General features: G+C 40.2%; 1 protein-coding gene across 2 annotated transcripts in view; it reads right to left on the bottom strand.

The window, feature by feature from the left end:
* JADE3 (jade family PHD finger 3) overlaps positions 1–22,336 on the bottom strand; it is a 72,254-nt gene that overhangs the window by 7,354 nt on the left and 42,564 nt on the right. For both annotated transcript variants that reach the window (XM_017818446.1, XM_017818447.1), the window contains exons 5-12: positions 21,577–21,734; positions 19,582–19,772; positions 17,322–17,533; positions 14,663–14,830; positions 8,442–8,558; positions 7,500–7,973; positions 4,712–4,829; positions 2,375–3,193 (exon numbers count right to left, since the gene is read on the bottom strand). In XM_017818446.1, the coding sequence (XP_017673935.1) occupies positions 2,375–3,193; positions 4,712–4,829; positions 7,500–7,973; positions 8,442–8,558; positions 14,663–14,830; positions 17,322–17,533; positions 19,582–19,772; positions 21,577–21,734 (2,257 nt within the window). The remainder of the gene's footprint in view (positions 1–2,374; positions 3,194–4,711; positions 4,830–7,499; positions 7,974–8,441; positions 8,559–14,662; positions 14,831–17,321; positions 17,534–19,581; positions 19,773–21,576; positions 21,735–22,336) is intronic.

Raw genomic sequence — 22,336 nt, 5'->3', positions numbered from 1 at the left:
AAGGGCTCCTTCATATGTCTATTAAGATCATGTAAAAATTAGCAAAACCATTGCCCAGACTGGAAACAACTGAATTGATAACCCTAGAAGAGCAGAAACGCTGAGTTTTGCTAAAGCACCATTTTCCCTCTCTTCTGTCATATGCTTCCAGCCACAAAATAATATGAACACTTTGCTGACCTCCCAGGTAAGTGTTCCCAATAAAAGCTTCATAAAATTTCAAGACCAGTGAGAGAGGATTACTAATAAATATTGAAGGAGAACTAAGAGAATCAGAACCAGAATACAAATGAATAGATATTTGTTTACTTTTTCTGAATGACCCATGGCTTAGAACACAAAGCATTTCCCATTAAAATAAAATATGTGGAAACCTAAAATGCTACTGCATATTTACACCAAATGAAATAATTTTGAAGATACAGCTCTAGAAAGATCAATTACACAAATATACATAAAATCAAAAAGTAAAAAAAAAAATTAAGATGCATGAAGCAAACAGAGCAGGTTTGCCAAGTATACCTTTTTTTTTATTATTATTTCACTACTGAAGAGTCCTCCAGCCCCTGACCTGCTAGTCCTATTGCAACTAGGGAGATTTCAAAGTTTAAAACAAATCTGAAAATGTCGTTGCCATTTCCCAAGCTAAAAGCAATAAATTAAAACCATGAAGAAAAACAAGTTGCTGTTTGGATTCTGCATAGTCATCTTCACGCTGGGTGGGGAACACCTTTTGTTTCCAGACAAAATTGAACCCTCAACAGAAAGGAGCTGTATGACATGCCCTATACAACCTATGGGCCATTTCAGCCAGTGATGTGGGGACAGAGGATGTTGCGTATTTATGAAATGTACAGCATTTCAGAGAAAAACAGTGCAGTTACTTCTTGATCAACACAACATCATCTGGAAAACAAGAAGTTAGTTTGCATTTAAAGAAAAATCCCCTGTCACTGAAACAAACAGAAAGGGATTCCCTTCCCTTCTCGCTTCCTCAATACTGGCTGAACTTCAGTCACTATTTAACGATTGCTGATTTTAAAGGACACACCAAAAATGCGTTAGACTGGGAAACAGCAACTGATCCAGAGGTTGAAAAGCAGCTTAATAAAATAGTAGATTTTCAGCAATTAAAAAACCCATACTCCAAATGTTGATTGGTTAAAATTTTACAGACCTAGATGCCAGAAGGCTCCTATGCCTGTGTTCAGGCAACTAGGGTTGAAAATTTGCACCTGCAAAAAAAATTTAGCCAAAATTATTTCAAATTCAGCCAACTTTAAAAATACCAGGTACAAACACCTCTGGATATGAAATCTCAGTTTCAAGAGGAACCTGGCATCACCGGTGATTGCCTAAATGTAAGTGTCAAATAGCATTTTTCTTTGAAGTAGTACATCTACTTTTGTAAACACTATCCACAAAATTAGCCATCTGTACTTGTTAGCTGGGTAAAATATTTACAAGTGCATCCCACAACAAGCAACTATGTACAGAGATTAAAAAAACTGAAGTACTAGAAGTTTTATATTTACAAAATAAGCAAGTTATTGTGAAGAGAAACAAAACCTTCAGCAAAAGCAGGGAACAGGGGCACGTCTAGAGGTCAGCAAGTTTGGCAGCGCCAGTGACCTGCTTCCACCCTCTGCAAGGAGCCTGCAAATGCCACTGCAGTTCAAAGCTCCTGCAGAAGGGGATCGTCACTTAGTAGTCACTTAGGGCCTGATCCAGCAGAGCACACCAGCATATGCTCGGAGATCTGAGCACAATGGTTCCCGGGGAAACCAGCAGGACTTTTCAGATGCTTAACTTCCTAACACATCCACAAGTGCATTGCTGGATCAAAGCCATGCTGCAGGTGCTGTAAGAATGCAGTTTCAGTGTCTCCGTTTGCAGTCTCTTGCAACAAATTAGAGCAATGCAAGGACTTCTTTAAAATCTGTCCACCATCACAACACTGACTTCACACGAACACGTTGCCTTGCACATAAGCTGGCAAGGGGGAAGCGGTTTCCTGAATTTATGCAAAGATTAACCACTTCGTGCTCTCCCAGATGTTACCCTCTAGTAAAACACACGATTTCCACATGACTTTGTGGACAACTGAGCTAACCTTGCGAAGACTGCAAACCAATTCACAGTTGAACAAAACTATTCTGATTTCTCTCCCCTCCCCCCATCCCCTACTGCAGCTCTTCCTAACATAGGTCCTAGAATATTTTCTGGAACCTTTTGATAACGAGCTTTGCACTGGTACACGGGACTACATAAAGGCTGAATTACCCCGTGGGGGCTTCTAATCACCTTTGTACCGAACTGTGAGAAATCATATTCTTTTTGTTTCTATTGTGACAATCTCTTCCAAAGTCCTTACTTGGGCTTTCTCTCTCTGAGCTACTTCGTCTTAACCTCACTTGCTCTTTGTTTTCATCACTTTCTGCTTCAGAGTCACTCAGCTCTAAGTCAGGACAGTACCCATCGTTGTCCTGGTATGGAGCACCTTCAAGTGTCTGCTTGCTCCACAAGCGATCTTTTGTTGCAAGTCTTCTTGTTGGCTTTTCACAGCACCGGAGATCTTCCGTGGTCCTCACTAGACTATTGGTAGCCTCTTTAAAGGACCGGCTAAAATGTTCTATGGTGGATTTTCTGAAACCGCTCTGGCTGGCCAAGTGAGCTGTGAGCATGGACTCTTGTTCATAGGGCGTCTGGCTGGAGCTGTCTCTCTGGCTCACGTCTCCAGCCCTGCCCATCAGACCATTGGACTTGGCCATCAGCCTTGAGTTCTCTTGCTGCACCCGCCCATTCCCAATGGAAGACTGTCCATGCAAAGCAGCCTGGAGCGCTAAAGGCTTCCCGGACGGCTGACTCCGGTGAAACTCCATCATCTGCGTGGGACCAGAATCCTTTGCCTCACTCCGAGGCTTGCCGATCCCTGCCAGCAACCCATTACTTCTGCTGTCGTGCTGATACCTGGTGTAAGATTTTGCTTTAATTTCAAATGATTCCTTTGACATCGGCACACTCCGTTTGCTGTAAACAGTACTGTTGTTTTCAGGAGAAAGCGGTCTGTTGCCAGGCTTCAGCGAGTTATTTTTGCAATCTCCTAATGCTGATTTGGGCATTTTTAACTTTAGGGTGATCCTGGGAGGTGGATAGAACAGTGTGTTCTCTAGTGCACTTGTCAGGGTATGGCCTACAGGAGAAAGAGATGAGGGAGCAGGGAAAAAAAAAAGGCATTTTTAAAATGGGTAATTTGGTTTTTTTATCCATAACAAGTTTTATAGTCCATTATAAGGTCATGCAACAGTAAGAAGCATTTGCAAACAATTAGTGTGAAATGATTTTAGGACATTAAAGAGAAGCTGGGATAACGAAAACTGTACCAAATTAACCACCACTTTGGAATTTAGGTAAGCATTTAAGCATTTCCATAAAAAACAACAACGTGCCCTTTTTACAGGGCTTTCAGCCAGTGAATTGAACTAGTTTTGAGATATGACTGAAGTAGTTCCAACAAAGCTGTAAAAAAGGTTCATATTCAGTTTTGGATGAACAAAAAACGATGCTTCAAACTGAGTTTCAATTTGGATTGAGTTCAACTCTCTGCTTTGTATTATAAAATTCTCTATGCTTGAAAAGTCTTTTCACCCCAATATATTAGTCGTTATGATATTATACACATATGGCACCCATTGCAAAGTAGTTATCAAGCTTTTCTAATAATCATTAAAAAAATCACTTGTGTTTGTAAAGACATAAAATAAATTTAGTAGATATTTCTACTAAAATACATTAACACAAAATCAAAGTGCTTCAGAGTACTGCTGCTTCCACAGCATACTAGTCTTATTTAAAACAGGTCAAAAAACCTATCTTATCAGTATTAATGAAACCTATCCATGTTTCAGGGGTAGAGAAAAAAAAGCACAAAGACTTCATCCTAAACTAGTCATTAAAAATACAATATGTTTTTTGACAGACCAGAGAGATCTTAACTTGGCACAGAAAAATAGCTGCCCTCCCTATTAAAAATCCCACACTAATTACACTGTAATGCATACTCTCCTCTTTCAAAATGTGCTCCTTATTTCAAAAAGTTGCTATAGAAGTGAAGGGCAGAATGGGGTTTGGCACCTCAGCATTCCTAAACAGTTACTAGTCACTATTAATAACAAGAGTACTTAAACTCTTTTTGAAGGAAGGAGAGCAACTGCAGATGGTAAGCTAAGAAATGCCTCTTTGTGCTGCTCGTGAGGCACCACGAGAACAGCAGTGATTCCTATCAGTCACTCTTCTCTCTTGCCTGAAGGAAACAACTTCTGACAGCAAGAAAAAAAAGCTTTCTCAGCTGGAGAACCAAGTACCAGTGCAGAGCTTGCTGTGGGGAACCAGTGCCATAGACCAGTAGCCCAAGGAAGCAAAAACCTAAGAGATCATCATCAGTTCCTTTCTGCTATCTGGATACCACAGTGTAATAATAAGCAATAGGCATATACTGGGAACGGCCATAAAATAAAGAAATATTCAAGTAAATATTTTAAGAGATTAAAGAGTTCTCTGTGTGTTGTTACTTCCATTGATTGTGTACTTGAAGAAAGTTTTTCAAGGCAGTTTTATGTGTTAAAAACACTAAGCAGGAACACACAGAGAACACACTGTTTTAGTTTAAATACATGCAGAATTTGTAAATATTTTACATTTATATGATTACCTGCAGCGATTTCCTGATTAATGAGTTGGACTTGCAAATTGAAGACCTGTTCATGTACTTTACTGTGGGACAACTTCAGTTTCTCTCTCCTGCTTACCATGTAGCAGAGATTTCTTACCTACAGAGGAATAACAGGAGACTTAATAGGCAATAAGAAAATAAAACCTGACATAATTTAAAAAGTGTCAAAACAACAGTATGTGCAAAATCCCTTGGCAAAGTTCTTATGGATATTACTGAACATACATAACTATCAATTTTGAAAAAAATTCCTTTTTTTTTTTTTTTAAATGGTCAATTCAATGTATGCCTTGAATACATTTCACAAGACAACAGAATATATTTTCATTTTGGCTGACCCATTTAACAGTTTCTTTTTGGACTCCATTGAATTGACTCATAAGGTTCAACAAGGCCAAACGCAAGGTCCTGTTTCTGGGTCAGGGCAATACCCAGGATCAGTGTGGGCTGGGGGATGAAGGGATAGGGAGCAGCCCTGCGGAGAAAGACCTGGGGACAATGGTCAGTAAAAAATTGCACAGGACCCGTCAATGTGCACTCGCAGCTCAGAACTACAGCAAAAGCAGCATGGGAGAAGGTCAAGGGAGGTGGTTCTGCCCCTCTGCTCTGCTCTGGTGACACTCCATCCATAGCGCTGCATCCAGCTCTGGCATTTCCAGCACAAGACACGGATCTGTTGGAGCAGATCCAGAGGAGGGCCACAAAAATGGTTACAGGGCTGGAACTTCTCTCTTCTGAAGACTGAGAGAGTTGGGGTTGTTAAGCCTGGAGAAGAGAAGGCTCTGAGGAGACCTTACTGCAGCTTTTCAATATATGAAAAGGGATTATAAGCAAGAGAAACCAGATTCTGTAGTGACAGAGAAAGGGGCAATGCTTTTAAACTGAAGGAAAGTAGGTTTAGATTGGGTATAAGGAAGACATTTTTTACAGTGAACATGGTGAGGCACTGGAACAGCTTGCCCAGAGAAGTTGTGGGAGCCTCATCTCTGGAAGTAGTCAAGACTGGATGTGGCTTTGAGCAACCTGGTCTAGTGGAAGGTATCCCTGCCCAAGGCAGGTGGTTGGAACTAGATGGTCTTCAAGGTCCCTTCCAACCCAAACCATTCTGTGATTCAGTTCCACGTAATTCTACTTTTTCTATTTGTTTGAGTTAATAGCAACATTTTCACCTAATGTACTCAGAATAGGAAGAGGCACTGAAAATTCTTGATAAACACCTAAAAGTCCTTTCAAAACAGAGAAACAGTGTAGGGGTTGGTTGAAAGGTATCTGTCAAATGTACCTCACCCAGCATTCACTTCTACCTGTTCAAAACTGGTACCTCTCCACCCCAAAACAAAATTCTAAGATTCCCAAATTTATATTTATCCCAAAATAAAACAGGGTAGAAAATCTTATAGCATGGGAACTTCAAAAACTTTGAGACAGGCATTTCAAAATGTGAATCACCTCCATAAGTACATCAATTTCAACAAAATTTGATGCAAAGCAAACATTTATCAAACAAAAGCCTGAAATGGTCTCTTGAAAAACAAAAAACAACCCACCCCAAAATACCAACCCTCCATCTGAAGCACAGGTTTTAATTCTTTTTTAAAATAAGGTTCCATATCCAAAGTAGTCCTGGAAAAGATCTGAGATTGATTATGACTAGATTCAAGACAACAGTTACACTGACAAGTACAAATCTTGGCTCCAACACTCATCTCCCTGTATTTTCACGTTGTTCTCTCCCCAGTACTGTTTCCCCTTTTTCTTACAACATTATTACATCTCTCCTGCTTTTGCTACCCCTCTTCTCATCAAATTTACCACATCTATTTTATTTTTTACATTTCCTACCTATCTCTAAGCACTTGAAAACTGCAGCTGACCACTACCCAACAGGTCAACCTTATTGGCAGCCTCCAAGTGGTAACAAGTCTGGCTTCCTCCTCCATCAGCTGCCAGAAAAATGCACTCTGTACACCTTCCTAATAATCCCTGCTCTGATTTTTGCTGATGGATTCCTTTTTTCCAAACTACTGTCTAGCTGCAATCTGGTAAGAGCCCAGCTAGCTACTGATGAAAAATACCTTCCTTTACCTCCTTCTCAGTAAAGCCACGAGCAGTGGCAGACACAGAGGGTTATGTTAAGACCGCTAATTCGCTCTAGGACCTAAGGCAGCTACATGCAGTGAGAACATCTAGGTCTAGAGAGCAATGAGTTACTCAGTCTGCCTGCTACCTGGGACAACCTGACACCAGAGGAAGAGATGTGACTAAGACTCCTGAATCAGATGTCATGGGAAGTGGTACGAGTACAGGCCCAGCATTCTGCTTCTGCATGTGTGGAGCCAAAAAGTCCCCATGGAATTTAACCACCTAGGATATCACCTACTTGACTCCAAACCATGCAGGCAAATGCTGAAAAACCTCATTTTTTTTTAAACATTTACACAATTCAAGTTGAAATCAGAGAGTCAATTACCAAATATGTACATTGTGCACAGAAACATGCATCTTAAAATACATAAAGGAATAACCTCTAAGCAAGTCAGGAAGCACTGAATCTCTCACTGGACTGAGAGAGGACAACTTCTGAAAGTCTGCAGCAGGCAGTGCAGCATATCAAAAGACTGAAGTTGAAGGCCTTACTTTTTTCTGAACCTTTTAAATAGTTATTTTTAAAATCATCTCCCTTTGCTTTCCCCACTCCCACTTTCATCCACAAAGACCTTGCTCACCTGCAAATAGTTTTTCAAAACTTTACCAGTTAAATTCTTACCCTCTCTAGGTCCTGCCTCAAATGCATGAACATCCTCATGCGAGTATGAATGCTATCTTCTTTTGGCTGCACCAAGCCATTTTCTTCGTCCTCCTTGGGAGGAAACAATGGTTTGTTAAAGTTACTTTTTCGCTTTAATTTCCAGTAATTGTAGATGAAATCTACAGCAAGTTTAGGAAGGCCCAGCTCTGCTGCAACATCCTCCACTTTAACTAATGAGTAAAATTCTTCTTCCAGCTCTCTGAGTTTTTGGGCTCGTAAACTCGTTTTCTCGCTCTCTGTTTGCTTCTGCTCTGACACGCTCTTGGGGTGCTCCTCAACATCAGGCAGCGAATTTTGTTTGTTCTTGCTGTGCTTTAGACAATATGACTTGAACTTGACCTCATCCCCATCATCCAGGATAGTCTTCATTTCTAAGCTATGCTCAAAGGCACAGGTGACATGAAAGGCAGTGATGCAGCTTTTCACGGAACACTGCAGACAAAATAAAACAAAAGACCTCAGTTACTAACAGAAAAACAACAAACCAGAAAAGAAGGACATAATTATCTTAATTACATGAAAGTCCATCCCTACGAAACCCTATTTTCTACACAGTCTTAAAAATATCTGTTGATACCTTTGAAGTTGGCTTCACCCAATTTAGTATTTTCTTGTTCGCAAAGTGTTCAACAGAAGGAGTTTTCTGTCCATCTCTGATGCACACAGTAGTAGTTCTTAGACATTGCAGCCTTATTGAAAGGAAGGCAATCCAGGCTAATTCCTAAATCTCTGTGCTAGTCAACTAATTTGATAGAAAAGAGCTATGAAGAAGTAGATATCTACTCAGTGGTCATCTGCATTGTAAAGCACCTCTGAACACTGGAAGAACAAAATGCAATACAAAAATTGCCCTTCTGACACAGACTTACCCTGCAGAGTCACTACAGGACAAGTACGTACCTGAATGCAAGCACCAGTTTTCAGTTTGCATAAACTACACACTAGAGCCCATCGACTTGGTGGAATGTGAGACACCTTGGTGATTGGCTCCATCCTTTCTGGGCAAGCAATACTAACCTGTAAACAAAAAAATCAGCATGGAAAACAGTTACCAAGGCAATAAAAACAAGCAAGCGAGATATGTAGGAGCAGAATTATCTCTATTTCTGGGGTGATGGGGGATCACAACAGTTGACTGTACTGGAAGCTGAAGTGAGCTTGACTGGGAATGACTGGCAAAAACCCCCCACTGTGACTGGCCAGAGGCCCTATGTATCCTTGGCATAGATTACCTCTATGGTAACCTAAGGGCACCATTGGGCTTTTGGGATAGCTGCTGTGGAGACAGAAGAAATTAGACAGCTGAGTACCTTGCCTGATCTCTCAGATGACCCTTCCACTGTAGGACTGCTGAAGGTCGAAGAACAACAAAGTACCAAGCGCTACCACAACAGTGCAATACCGCACTAACTGGGACTCCGTGACCCCCATCCATGAGATGATTCATGAACTGGAGAGTCAGGGAGTGGTCAGCAAGACTCACTCACCCTTTAATAGTCCTATATAGCCAGCATAAGTCCACTGGAGAGTGGAGACTGACAGTGCTCTATCATGGCCTGAATGAAGTTGCACCACCACTGAGTGCTGCTGAGCCAGACATGCTGGAATATATATACATATATATATATAGTATAGTTCTAAGGTGAAGGATTTGGGCATGACGTAGATTGTACAGAATGAGGGGTGGATGATGTCCTGTTTCTAACCACCTCACATCATTTTCTGGGGATGGGGGGAAGGGCTCTCTTTCAGTTAGGGTAAGCGTGGCAGTTGGGTATTGTCAGTTCCTTCTGTCACTGAGAGCATAGTTGTTACTCTTTGTTCTTCATATTCCATTGCTGTATCCAGTAAACTGTTCTCATCTCAACCAGTGATCTTTACCTTTGTGCCTCCAATTTTCTGCTCCAGCTCACAGCAGGAGGAAGGGGGATTGAGCAAGCAGCACATGGTTTGGAGTGCTTCAGGGGGAACACTAAATTGGGGAATACCATTCCTAAACCACAACAACCTGTTGAGAGACTGCAGTAGGTGGTAAGTACTTAAGTTTATTTCCATTCCCTTGTGGGTTTTGGGTTTTTTTTTTGTTTTTTTGTTTGTTTTCTGTGCCATTTCACAGATCTAACTTAAAAAGTACCAAAATACAAGCTACTCAGAACAACATAGGAACGCTTTCCTGAAAAGTTCCCTCTATAAAAGCCCCAGATCTGCTACAGTGTCTACTTCTGCCAGCTCACAATTTGAGGCAGAACGGATTTATCAGTCAGCAGCCAGGGAAAGCCTCGATTCCCAGCTCTGCCTCTCCACCAAAAACTCCCACTGCAAGACATGATCCTAATACACTCTCCTAACCACAGATTGCATCAAGTATAATTTGAGAAAGAATACAACAAACTTCTCTTACTGCAAAGCACGATATATTCTCTTGTGCTAGTTTTCACATACTTAGTCTGGATGATCTGTTTGTCCCTGGTAGACCAGATAATGGATGTTATTACTAAAAGAAAGAAAAAAATTCAGATGCGCACAGAATACCTTTTCCTGTTCTTTGTTATACTAACTTCCATATATCCATTGTGATGGAAGTTTCTCAACTGCCTGTTGTCTGTACAGGGAAACAAGGACTGTCCTCCATGTTTAGGACACCAAAACAGACATAAATTATATCTCTAGACATCCCTGAGCCACTCCTGACAAAAAGGATTTATCCAAGGCAAAGAAACAAAAACTTGGCCAGCTCTGAATGATCAACATGCAGAACTGGGCCAGTATGAGAATGGCACATAGCAAAAGATTTCAGTGGGATAACTGTGTCCCAAGAACACCAGTCTCCAGAAGCAAGCATTTTGACAGTTACACAGCACTTTTTGAAGAAGCAGTTGTGTGCTTTGCAAGGCTACCTGTCTGAAGCCAAATGAAAATGCTAATACTAGCTAGGAAGCTAGTATTAGCTCTCCATACTTCCTAGAAACAATTCACCTGAACAGGGGCAGACTTGTATTTCCTGTGGTGGGAGAGGGGCTTCTTCTCAAAGGGGTCAGACCTAAGAATTCAAAGAAAGGAGGTTCCTAGGTCATGCTCTGTGGCACTATGAGACAGAATAAAGCTCATTAGTTAAAAAAACAGTTAAGGCTGAGATTTGAACAGTTATTTTGGTTTTTTTAGAAAACTTTAAGAGCATTATGCTACAGTAATTTTCATAGACTACCTTCACACTAAGAGTCACGCAGGGAAATCCAGGTTATGAATTAGTTTAACATGTGATAATTAAACCGGTGACTTTACAAGAGCTAGTAGACAAAGTGGAACTTCCCAGCTTCCCTTTGAGGGTACACCATCAATGACTTGACACACATATTCATTTTAAAACCTGCTTAATCCCTGAGGAGGAAAGGCTTTGCTTCAGCAGACCTCCTCAGTGAGGTAGACTTACCCAAAGATTGCAGTGGTAAGTCATAGTTGCTAAGCTCAGAGTATTTTTGCTACTCTCCTTATCATGCATTGCTTTAAAAATCATTTAAGTAGCTGGAAAAAACAGCTTTTCAAGAGTTTATTTGGTTCATCATTTCCACATTTAAAAAAAACAGCTGACCAGCAGTTCACGAATTAATGAATAAATTGACTCAAATAAGATATATGTTTGTTACAGTACTTCACCCTCTCATCTCCCAACTGCAAGCCCACATCTTCTGGAATATAGTCAACCTGCTGCATGGCACTTCTGAAAGTCTTCATTAGGAAGACAGTGAGATGCTTTAGAGAGGGTTCAGCTTTTACCAGACAAGAAGGAGAACACAAGGCAATATGTGATGCCCTCATCAGGTAGAGATGAGAAGCAATTGAACCTATTGTGGCCTTTCTGTAAATTGGTGGAAAAGTGACGAGGCTATCCCTGGAATGCCTATAGTTCAACAAATCATGTCCAGCACTTTTAAACATCATCAAATGTAGCTTTTTTGCTTCCCAAAGGAAAGAGCCTGTCATGAACCTAACTTCACCTTGCTCAAAACAGAGCTGGTTACAAGTCACACAGGTGTTTCTGAAACAATATTGTACAAAGATTGACTGTTACCACTACGCTAAGAGGCAAGATTTCCTTTGAGAATTAAGGGATTTTATCAATTTATCAGGTTGTCTACATTCATTTCAAAAAGAAACCAGAATCTTCAGTGACTTCTTCTGGAGACTGAGTAATACCAGCTTCCACTGTGCTTCCCAGCAGGACTTGAAAATTGACACAGACCTCCTCCCTGTCCCTCTTTAATGCTCTCCCTCCTCCTTCCCCGGAGGAGACTCATGAGGTCAAGAAACATTTATATTGGAAATACTGACCATTCAGCTTGTAATGCTGGCTGTTGGTATTACCCCACTTTGTAAAAGCACAAAGAGGCACTTACAGAGTCAGGTGCAATTTATTTATACTGGCCTCGTGCCATCTGCACGTTTCTGATATTCAAAGAGAGAAGTCAAGGCAAAGTCTGTTTGAACTTTGCTACTCACAAGGGATCCAGAGAGCAGACAGGCCAACTTCTTCATTCCCCAAAAACTACCACCCCAAGGCAGAAATGATCCATCTGCTGTAAGATGTAGCTGTTTTCTCTATTTCTTCACCTTGACTTACATCTTGACTGCTACACTCCGAAGAAGTTTTAAGAGTGTGCGAAAGTGAAAACAATGGGTTGTGAAGCCCACTATCTGCAACTGTCATGCACACGATCATCCCCCTGCTGTCCTCTGCTTCCTTGCTAACCTGCCACCAACAGCTGCAGATCTACGTCAGTGGCTGGGAAGGGCAGCTCAGTGCCACGAGCATGGTCACTCACAACAGGATAGTAAATTTTATCTTTCCTCTACAGCTGGGAGGGTTATCATTTGCTGCTTCAGCTAACATCACACTGACTGACAGAGGATGTAACTGTAATGGGTTATCTAAGGCAGAGAAGGACTTGGAATTTCAAAACACTCAGTATATGTTTTCTGGTATCAGTGTTTCCTTTTCTTATTTAGAAGAATGCCTTTTAAGAAAACATGAAATAGACCACACATTTAGACTAAAGGACAGTAAAAGCAGAAGAATAAATGGTTTTAAACCAACAATGAGCACGCTTTGGAAAGTAAAAATCTTCAAACACCCCAATCAGTAAAGAGAGGGTCAAGAAAGCCTCTCAACACCATTAAAGCACAAGGAAGGCACGAAGGAAAAAGTTAATGAAGGAAACTTAATGCATAAGTTAATGAAGGAAAATACCTGCTGCATTTCACTGCAACAATGCTAGACTACACTTGGTGACTCACGAAGCCTCTTTGAACCTTTTGCTAGAAGACAGACATGTTTATAGCCCCTTCCTCTCTGCATAATGCCTTGTTCTACTCTGTTAGGGCCACAAGAGGAAATGACAGTGACTTTATAATTAATCTGTTGCTTTCTGGGGAGTTCCAGCATGCTACTATTTTGGGAAGAGGAAAAATATGAGAATACACATTCTCCTCTAAAGCATCCATACATAGGTCTTTAATCTCTAGGTCTTTCTTCCCCCCTGCAGCATGTAAAGCCACACTGACTCTCCAGACAGGAACTGATGTGCTGTTTTAGCAAAGATTCACAAAGGTTTCTCTGGTGACTGAATTGTTTTACAAGTGACAATGCACAAGCCTGAGAGACTGAATGAATCCAAGAGGCATTTCCCATCCCTACTGGCAGGTACCATCTCCTCACTACACCCAACACACTTGGCATTGGTGCGAAGGGGAGGAGGTGCCCAAGGCTTGGGATTCACTGAATGGGCTATGGAAGAAGCCGGATTCCAGTTTTCCCACCTGGGTACTCTCCCAGTGGCTTCTCTCCCTCATCAGAGGGAGGTGGACAGGCAGGAAGCCAGTGTGTGCTTCCTGCCCTGCTGTCACCTGCTTCCCAAACCTCGCTGTTCCTCTTCCACTAGTGAGAACAGCAAGGCAATCACACACTGAAAGGACCTCTTAGGAAAACCAGTCTGTTCAGAGTCAGGAAAGCTTCCAGCCAAGTCACGTCCTAAGTACAGGAGGAGAAGAGATTTTTTTTTTTTAATTTGAAAATAAATCTATGGGTTTTCTTTCTCAACTCCTTTCTCCTTGAAGGTAGAAGAGATGCCAGGAACTACAAGGAGGCCCAAAAGGAAGAGTGCAACTTCAAAGATAACCTCCTTAGAAAGCAGATATATACCCAAGACAGCTAGGAATTACAGACTGCATCTAGTTGCTAAGTAAAAAAAATACCCAGAATCCCAACATCTTCCTCAAAGTTTTGCACGAATGAGGCTTGGCTGCACTTAGGAACAGAAGGCTCAGAAAATACGGTATCCTTGATGTCACAGCACTGACATATCTGGCTACTGCCTCACATTAAATCACTCACCAAAATGGATTTGTGAATCTTACCAGAAAGAAAGCATAAATATTCCAAGTGCAAAATTAAACGCAAACTCTATATACCCAAGTGAACATTCCATTTTACAGAATTATACTGTGATGCTAAACTTGATTCAAAATGAAGTGTAAAACTTCATTATGAAACTCTCCATATATGTATACTCAGATATATCAAAAAAGCCTTTACTTATAAAATATAACAGAGATAAAAGGTCACATCTCCCCCACTGTTCAGAAAAATTTTAGTTCAAAGAAACCTTAGCTACAAATCTTAGCATACATCCTAAAGAAATAATGCAAAGAGGGGTTCTTTAAATAAATAATTATAAAAAAACCCAAAACAACACAAAGAAAAAAGTAGAAGTATTTGTGCAAATTCTACATGTATCTGAGCACACAAAGTCTCTTATTTTGACTTTATCAAAAATAAGAGACAATAAAACTGTATTTGTAAGATGCAGCTTACATCAGTAACTCCTTCTCACAGGTCACTCAGGTACCGCAATGTCACTAAGAAGTGACTGCTGAGTAAATGGAGGTGACAAAGTGACTCATTAATAGAACATAAGCTGGACTCTCTCCCGGTCCTCACAGACTGTGCAGACCCATCAGAGTAAAGCCCAGTATTATGCCAGACAGATACCTTAAATCACGAGAGCATAAAAAGGCAGAGAAGGGAACGAGAAGGAGGAGGACAGAGACAGAAATTAGGTTTTTACCTCTGGAATCCAAAGAGCACAGCTCACATGTGCCCACTTGGTCCCTGTCCTGGTAGCTTTCATGGCACCTCCTCTTTTGGGACACAGGAGGCACTGAGGATGTATTCCCAGGACACAGGTGCGACACAGCCAGCTCCCTTCGGGTACTTTTAAGATTCCATAGCACGCCTTGAAGAACAGATATTGAAATCGTTATGTGGAAATTATTTCACACACAAGCATTAATATTCATACAGAGCAAAGCTTTCAAAAAGTAAAGGCACAATTTGGCCTTCACTTAATCCCTCTGTGATTTCTTCACCTTAAAATGAGTCAAGTGATCAAAGAGATAAACAGCCTCAAAAGCAATCTTTTTACCCTGGTTTCTTTTTAGAATGTGTGCTGGTATTACTTGTTTTCACTGTAAAACATATCCATTGTGACTGCTCAACAGCCCTGGTGTTAAGAACCTTCGGTTTTTTCTTTTAGTGATTTTTAAATTTCCAAAGCAAACAACATTGACATTTCTTTAAGTTAGCTTCTGCATTCAGTACTTTTTAAAATCACAGTTTCCTACTGCTAAAAACTTTACACTTCAACATAATTCTATTTAGATGTGAAGGGATATAAGCTGTTTGACCGAAGGAAGTTTCCTACAACATTAAATTACTTTTGTGGCTACGGTTCTGTGCATTGTTTGTTACTTCAAATATTTATATAATATTGCAACAAAAATTACAGCATGTACTGAAATTATGAGGTGCCAGGTCTTATGCCTATATCCCAAGTATTGCTCTTAACCATGTAGAAAATGAGAAATTGCTTAAGTTTTGCTAGGATTGAGAATTTAAAAAATTCTTTCCAATTCAAATTCCTCATGGTTCTTAATGGAATCACAATGGATCCTACTGTACCTACACACACACCTATTAAGCTGAGTGTATCTGAAACAACTGGCTGCCACCAAGGCCTAAGTCCACTCAAGCACTCCAAATAAAAGTTTTATCAAAAGGGTGGATTTCAGAGGAAACCTCACCATTTCTGGGAATAGTAACATTGGAAGACTCAACAGAAAAGGATCGTTAGTTGTAAATTTTTTCAGATTAAATCTAGTATAAAATTACCACACTTACCTTCTCATCTTTCTAAGATCTCAGTATTTAAGTATTTAATATGAAGCAATATCATAAAACACTGCACATTTATGTCAGGTTTATGGAAAGGGGAACTTTCCTGAATTAAATTCGGCAAGACTGACTAACCTAAATGCTTTTTTTATGTGACAACTGTTGTAAAAGCCCAACAGGGGGAGCTGTAATCTAAATTTTACAAGTGTTTTTTTCCTCTTCTGTGGCACATTCCCACCAGAATTCTTTCTGTTACTACAGCAGAAGTGGCATTACACCTAAGATCACATTTAGGGGGTTGGAAGTGGACTGAAACTATTTTCTAATTTAAACCAACTAATAAGAGGAGGATGCCCAGACTACCAAACCAGTAATTTCACAACGTGTTTGAGCCAGCACAAGAGGGTACCACAAAGGAGGAATTTTCTCACACTCCTCCTGCCCTCCACCTCCTAACTGCGTGATGACAAACAGACCTGAGGCTACTTGTTCAACCAAAGCTGATCCAGATTAAAAATCAGATGAGTTGTTGTTATTGTTAGGATTAGCTCTAGCCCAGACATGTTCCCCAGTTGGTTTCAGGCAGATTCAGCGTGGGGAAGAATGAGGGGCAAGGAGGCAGCAGACCATCAGCTCAAACTCAGCTGTCAGCAGGCAACCATGAGCCTTTGACTGCAAATCCATCATTACTTCTAAACAGGCACAAGCAAAGACTGAAGCAGGCAGCCCAGATGCCGGTTGTACTCCTGTCACCTTGCTGGCAACTCAGGCTCACGTGGCTGCTTCACGCGGTGAATCAGATCAGGAAAGCAGCTGGGCTGGCAGCCAGCCCACTGAGAGTAAGGAGATGACAGGTCCTTTTTCAGCCAGATATGTTTTCCGAGTACTGCTTGCAGTCAGTAGAAAAATACATTTTTAAAAAAACTTTCTTGGTCTCTTTTCAATTCACAGCAAAACCCCCTTCCAGAACAGGATGCACAGAAACCACAGGATTCATATCCCTTTTCTGATACCTCTGACTGACTACGCTGAGCTCAGTCAGTGTAAAGTTTTAGCTACTTCTGAAACACTATAAATGTGAGCAACATTCAGACCAAGAGCATGGCTATCGCAGGTGCTGATGCTTTCTGAAAGAGATCACTCTTTAAAGTGCCACACGTGGTTTAAGATGGCTAAATTCGGACAGTCCTGAAACAAGTGATCTTTAGATTTCTCACAAATAGGTAAGCCAGTATTTCCTGCCCCGTTTATCTTCAAAAGCAGGTTTAGTCATAACGGGAAAAATTGCTTATGGTCACAGAGGAAGTACTTGCAAGTCCCAAAAACACACTTTGCATTCCTGTTAGACTGCAGCTGTCCACTTATTAACTAAGCTAGGCCACTTAATCTACTGTAACTGTTGGGGTCAAAAAATTCACCTTAGTATTGCATGATCCTTCATACGTAGAAAACTACAGAGTTCTCCAATTAACATTGAATACCAGTTCAAATTCCACACTTGCCTAGGTAAACTTAGACTATGGGATGGTGTCAACATTTCTGCAGGCACTAACCTGATGGACACAAATATTACACTTGTCACAAAACACCATGTCATTCCCATCTTCACTGTCGGGGGACCGGCACACATCGCAGATGACATCTTCATCATATTCGATACCCAACCCCTCTTCAGTCTCAATCGCATGATTCATATTCTCATGACAATGCCGTTCCAGCACTTCAATTGTCTTTTCCATTGTGTTTTCATCTAGGGGCCCACATCCTACAACACAGAAAAGGAAGGGGAATTAGAGGACAGTCAGGTGCTTCTGATTGAGTCAGAGAAACAGGAAGAGAAAAAGACAACTTCTAGCAACTACTGCAGTAGACACAGCATCTAAAAATAAAAGAAAAACAGAAAAGCTTTTTCACTCACAGACTAATTGTAGCATTGTTTTATAAATATCAGCAGAACTACTACTGGAGTAAAAGTTTAAACTGTACATAAACCACAAGATCGAACCTTGGAGAAAACACTACAACATAAACGAGACAGCATTTGCTGTAACTGCTAGAGGCTCCCATACAACCCTTCCTGCACTTTAAGAAACACTGATCCAAAAACCACACAGTATGTTCTTCTGAAGGCTAACTCCCTAAGAAATAAAACCTACAAAGAACACTTCATATCTTATAAAGATACAGGAGTTGCTATCTAGTACACTACTTGAGTGATTAAAGCATGACAGTTATGAAAAGTGCTTTTATTTTTTTTGTTGGGTTTTTCAAAATAGAATAGTAGATAAATATATTGTTGCAATCCATACTATCTGTTCACTTGAACACTAGACATGCTATATACCCTCCCCACTAATCAAACTTAGCATAAGAAGGACCAAGGATTTGCTATGAGACTGGTCCTTGGCTTGCAGCTTCAGGATGTAGGCTAAGGAACCCTACAATGCTCATAGCTGTAAGAAATCTCCCACCTGCACCTTATCAAAATATTTGTCAAAAATAATGATGATGCTCACAGCTCACTATTTACTTAGACCTTTGAACGTTGGGGTATTCATGAGCCATTAATAGCAGAGGCTAATATTTTAACTAAGGCTACTAACTCTGAATCCTCTTTACAAACGATAAACATGGAGATGGAAAAGATAAATGACTGCTGTTAAAAAGTGCCTTCTGCTCTTAAACTGTTCTTTCTCATGCCCCCGTATTTTCTCACTTCCAGAATTAAAAGATTTACAAAATCATTCAGGTGGGAAGGGTCCTTTAGAGGGCTTCAGCCCAGTCCCTGGCTCCAAGCAGAGTCAATAGGAAATCCAGCAAAGGCTGTTGCTCAAGAGACATATCTAGTCAGATCTTGAAAATCTCCACAGATGGGAGATCTGCTCCGCTGAAAAGCTAACAGCTTTTGCTAACAGCATTCCTGTATGCCTGGGAAGTTTGTCCTGGCTTCTACCTCTTACATCCACATCCTTTGGCACTTCAGAGCTGCCTCTCAGATCCCACCTATCAGTTACCTGAATAAGTAGAAACTTGCTCTCCTGAAGCCCAGGACCAGAAAAACTACTTCCTCTCCTCACTCCCCTCAGGATCTCAGTCACCACTATTTTATACCTATTACAGATAATGCTGCCGTTGATTATCACATCCCTACAGGTTCTTCCTTTTTTTTGGTAACAGCAAATCCAGGAGATGCAAAATATTTCCCTCTTTTGTCCACTTATCCTTCCTAAAGGATCTGCAATCATCCATGGAAGAATACTAGACATACAGGTTATTCCACCATAGTTATTCTAGCGATAATTCCAAGGTTATTTTACATAGCTCACTCCTGCTCATAGCACTCTATACCAACAACATGCATGGAAAAAGAATGTTTACTTAGCTGATTCTAAATGGGCTAACGTGTGAAACTCAATTACTCTGTTGAGAACCCAGGATGCAAGCTCCTCAGAACTCTGAGTTTGTAGCAATAATATGTTCAAACTTAAGAAATGAAAACATCTCCTTTCCTTAAAAAACCTTAAACTTTTGAAGTCTTAATTTTACCTGGTGTGGCTTTTTCCCTCCTGCTTCAGTCTGCAGAAGTTGCACATGATTTTGGATGTGAAAAAGTTTTTAGGTCCAACAGGTAAAATATAAAACATTAACAGATCAAGCAAGTAATTACTTTAATTACATTTTTACCTCATGTTTTTCTTAGCATTTGTATTCAATTCTCATTCAGCAATCATTAAAAGACCTCACAAGCAGACTACAATTCAAACGGTAGAAATTAACTGCTGCTTTTAAAATTAGAACGTGTTGTGAAATTACCCATTTCTGTCAGCTCTTCATTTAGCTCCTGAAGCCAAAAGATGTCCATATCATCCAAGTCATAGCGACACACAGATTCTGCCAGTTCCAAAATGTTGATGTAACCTGGTTCTGTGGGCTCTTGGCTGGAACAGTGGATGTATTTCCTCGGTCGTGTATACAGTACTTCTTTCACTTTTTCTGCTACAACCCTAGAGTGAAAATAAAACAAGAAATAGTTACAGCTTTTTAAGATTCACCCTTGAAAGACATGAAATATTTGCTAAAAGTGCAAAGAAACCTGGTGTTTCACAGATTTTAAACTATCCAGTAAGTGTAGCCAGGCTAGGGAGACAAGATTTTGTAAATGTCATTTTTTCACACAAAATGTTCCAAGGTTTGCTACGTACACAGAATCCTTTTTAAAATGTAAGCCAGTGCATATGATTTTCACCTTAACAAATGCTATTATTGCAATGAAGCAAGTGTTTCTGAAACCCACAGGAAGTATTATGCACAAAATCACTACAATCTTTGTTCTATATTCCTCCTAAATGATAGAAGGAAATCTCACCAACCGATTTCTTGAAAATACCAGCTTTTGCATGAAAGCTAATTTATTCTACTGTAGTATCTGTGTGTGGGAAAAATCCTTGCTCTCCATTTGGGATACACTGCCTATACTTATTTTGTAAATAACACTTTATCCACATTACAATCCATTGTTTTTGTTATGCAAGAAACATTATGATGCCAAGCAAAATTGTAAAGGGGAAAAATCATCCAAGAAACAAGGCAAAAAAAGATTTGTATTCTCAATCTCTCAATTATTTCCAGAGGTGAAACTCAGTGTTTGACTAGTTTGATTTTGCAATGGGAAAAATAAACTACATAAAGTCAATCTTTCTCTAAATTCACTGCAAAAGGCCCTATATATAAAAGGAATCCAGAGAGATACAGAATGGAGTGGTGCAGCTCTGCATGCTATCTGGAGCTAACCCTCTACAAGGACAAGGAAAAGAGAAAAACTGTGGAAAATAAGGCATTAAAGAGGAGGAGGCAGCAGTCAAGCTGTATCCCACATAATTCTTACTGGACAACGTGGGTTCTCAGTGTTAACACAAACAATGTTCTTCTGCCATTCTTCCTCCTGCTTCACCCTGATCATTTTTTCCTCTCATTCCCTTGTGAGCTTTTCTTTTCTCTAGTCCAGCCAAATCTATAGCAATTTTTTCTTCTAATATAATACTGCTGGTATGAGATGCAATATATTTATTTTTAATAACTTGGTACTGACAATGGCCTCAGTGCAAATTAAATTATGCTGGCATCAGCGCTTTCACTGGACAATTCATTCATCTTTGTCTTGAAGACCATGCTGGCAATAACATTTCTATGTTGAAGTATGCACAGAAGAGTTGCAGGATTACATTGCTATGTTTTCCTAGTCTAGGTACAGTGTGAGAGAAAAAAAACTATTTATCTATCTCCTGAAACTGAGATCACTGAACTTCTACAATGTTAAGTAGCCATTTGTGGTGAGAGAAGGCAGAAAGGGTTAAAGCTTTGGCAACAATAGCCAAAATTAAACTATATGAACAAATGAGTAACTTTAGCAGGTAGCAGTAACTACTGCATGCCTAGTGCTCTATATTATCAAGCTTTATAGGGAAACCTTTTAAGTAACGTGTACAAGGTATGGGTTTATTTGTAATTTATTCAATTTACCATACTCAAATGAAAAAACAGCTTTTAATCTGGAAAAAAGATCTTTTTAAATTCACGATGCAGATACTATAACAGTGTACAGACAGAATGAGATCTGTGGTTGAAGTGCCACAGACATGTTTTCCAAATTGGCACTTGTGTGGCTTAAGAACATCTGAAGGCTGCTGCATTGAAGATTTAAATATAACAACAGAGAAAAGCTGACTGCATTTGGACAATCTGTTTTTGAGAGACCATCTTCTCTGAGTTGACATTTTGTGCACATGATCTGTGCCTGATCACCATTACCTGAGAGAAGGCTGTGGAATAGTTTCGGGACTGGCTGGAACTTGAACCCCTTTCTCCCATTCTTGTTTCCACGTGTCCGCAAAGACATAGTACTCATCAGGGTTGACATGGTGAGAATCTGGTAGTTTCATGGCACTAATGAGATCCTTGCGGAACACCTGTAGGAAACACAGGAGCGAAAAGAATGATTTGAGAAAGAGCATTGTGCTAAAGAAAGCAGTATGTTTTTTTTTTAATCTACACTGAAACAATGCACATACCTGATAATTTTTTTAGAGAGTACCAGCACAAACAGGTCAATTGGAAACTACCTATATTATTAACTCTTAGCGTATTAGGTGCAGTATGACAAGAAGTTTACACTAATTCAAAACCATGCTCCTGCCCGACAGCTAATCAGAAGGAAGAAGGCTGTTACAGGAGACCAGGAAGAGGGAAAAGGATGCCTACATCTGATTCAAGACTCTTCACCCTATCACTTTCAATTAACTTATTCTACTTGCCAGACTGTAGGCTTTAGCCCAACTTAGTTACAAGGTAGCGTATCCTTTTGTTTCATTCAGTTTAGCTACTTTAAACTGTCATATTCATCACAGGCTACGAACAGTTGCCATGGCAAAACTGATGCACAGACACTTGCTCATTTATTAAAACCACTTGAAGTTTTAGTGGTCAGGATCTCAAAGATCAAAGATGAACAGCTGCCTTTGCTGAAACACGAGACCTGTGTTGCTCTGTGCCTAAGCAGTGTCAACGCAGG

Source organism: Lepidothrix coronata, unplaced genomic scaffold (assembly GCF_001604755.1).
Source record: "Lepidothrix coronata isolate B3197 unplaced genomic scaffold, Lepidothrix_coronata-1.0 Scaffold68, whole genome shotgun sequence".
In the NCBI taxonomy this organism is placed as follows: Eukaryota; Metazoa; Chordata; class Aves; order Passeriformes; family Pipridae; genus Lepidothrix; species Lepidothrix coronata.
This window is presented reverse-complemented; position numbering and strand designations above follow the sequence as displayed.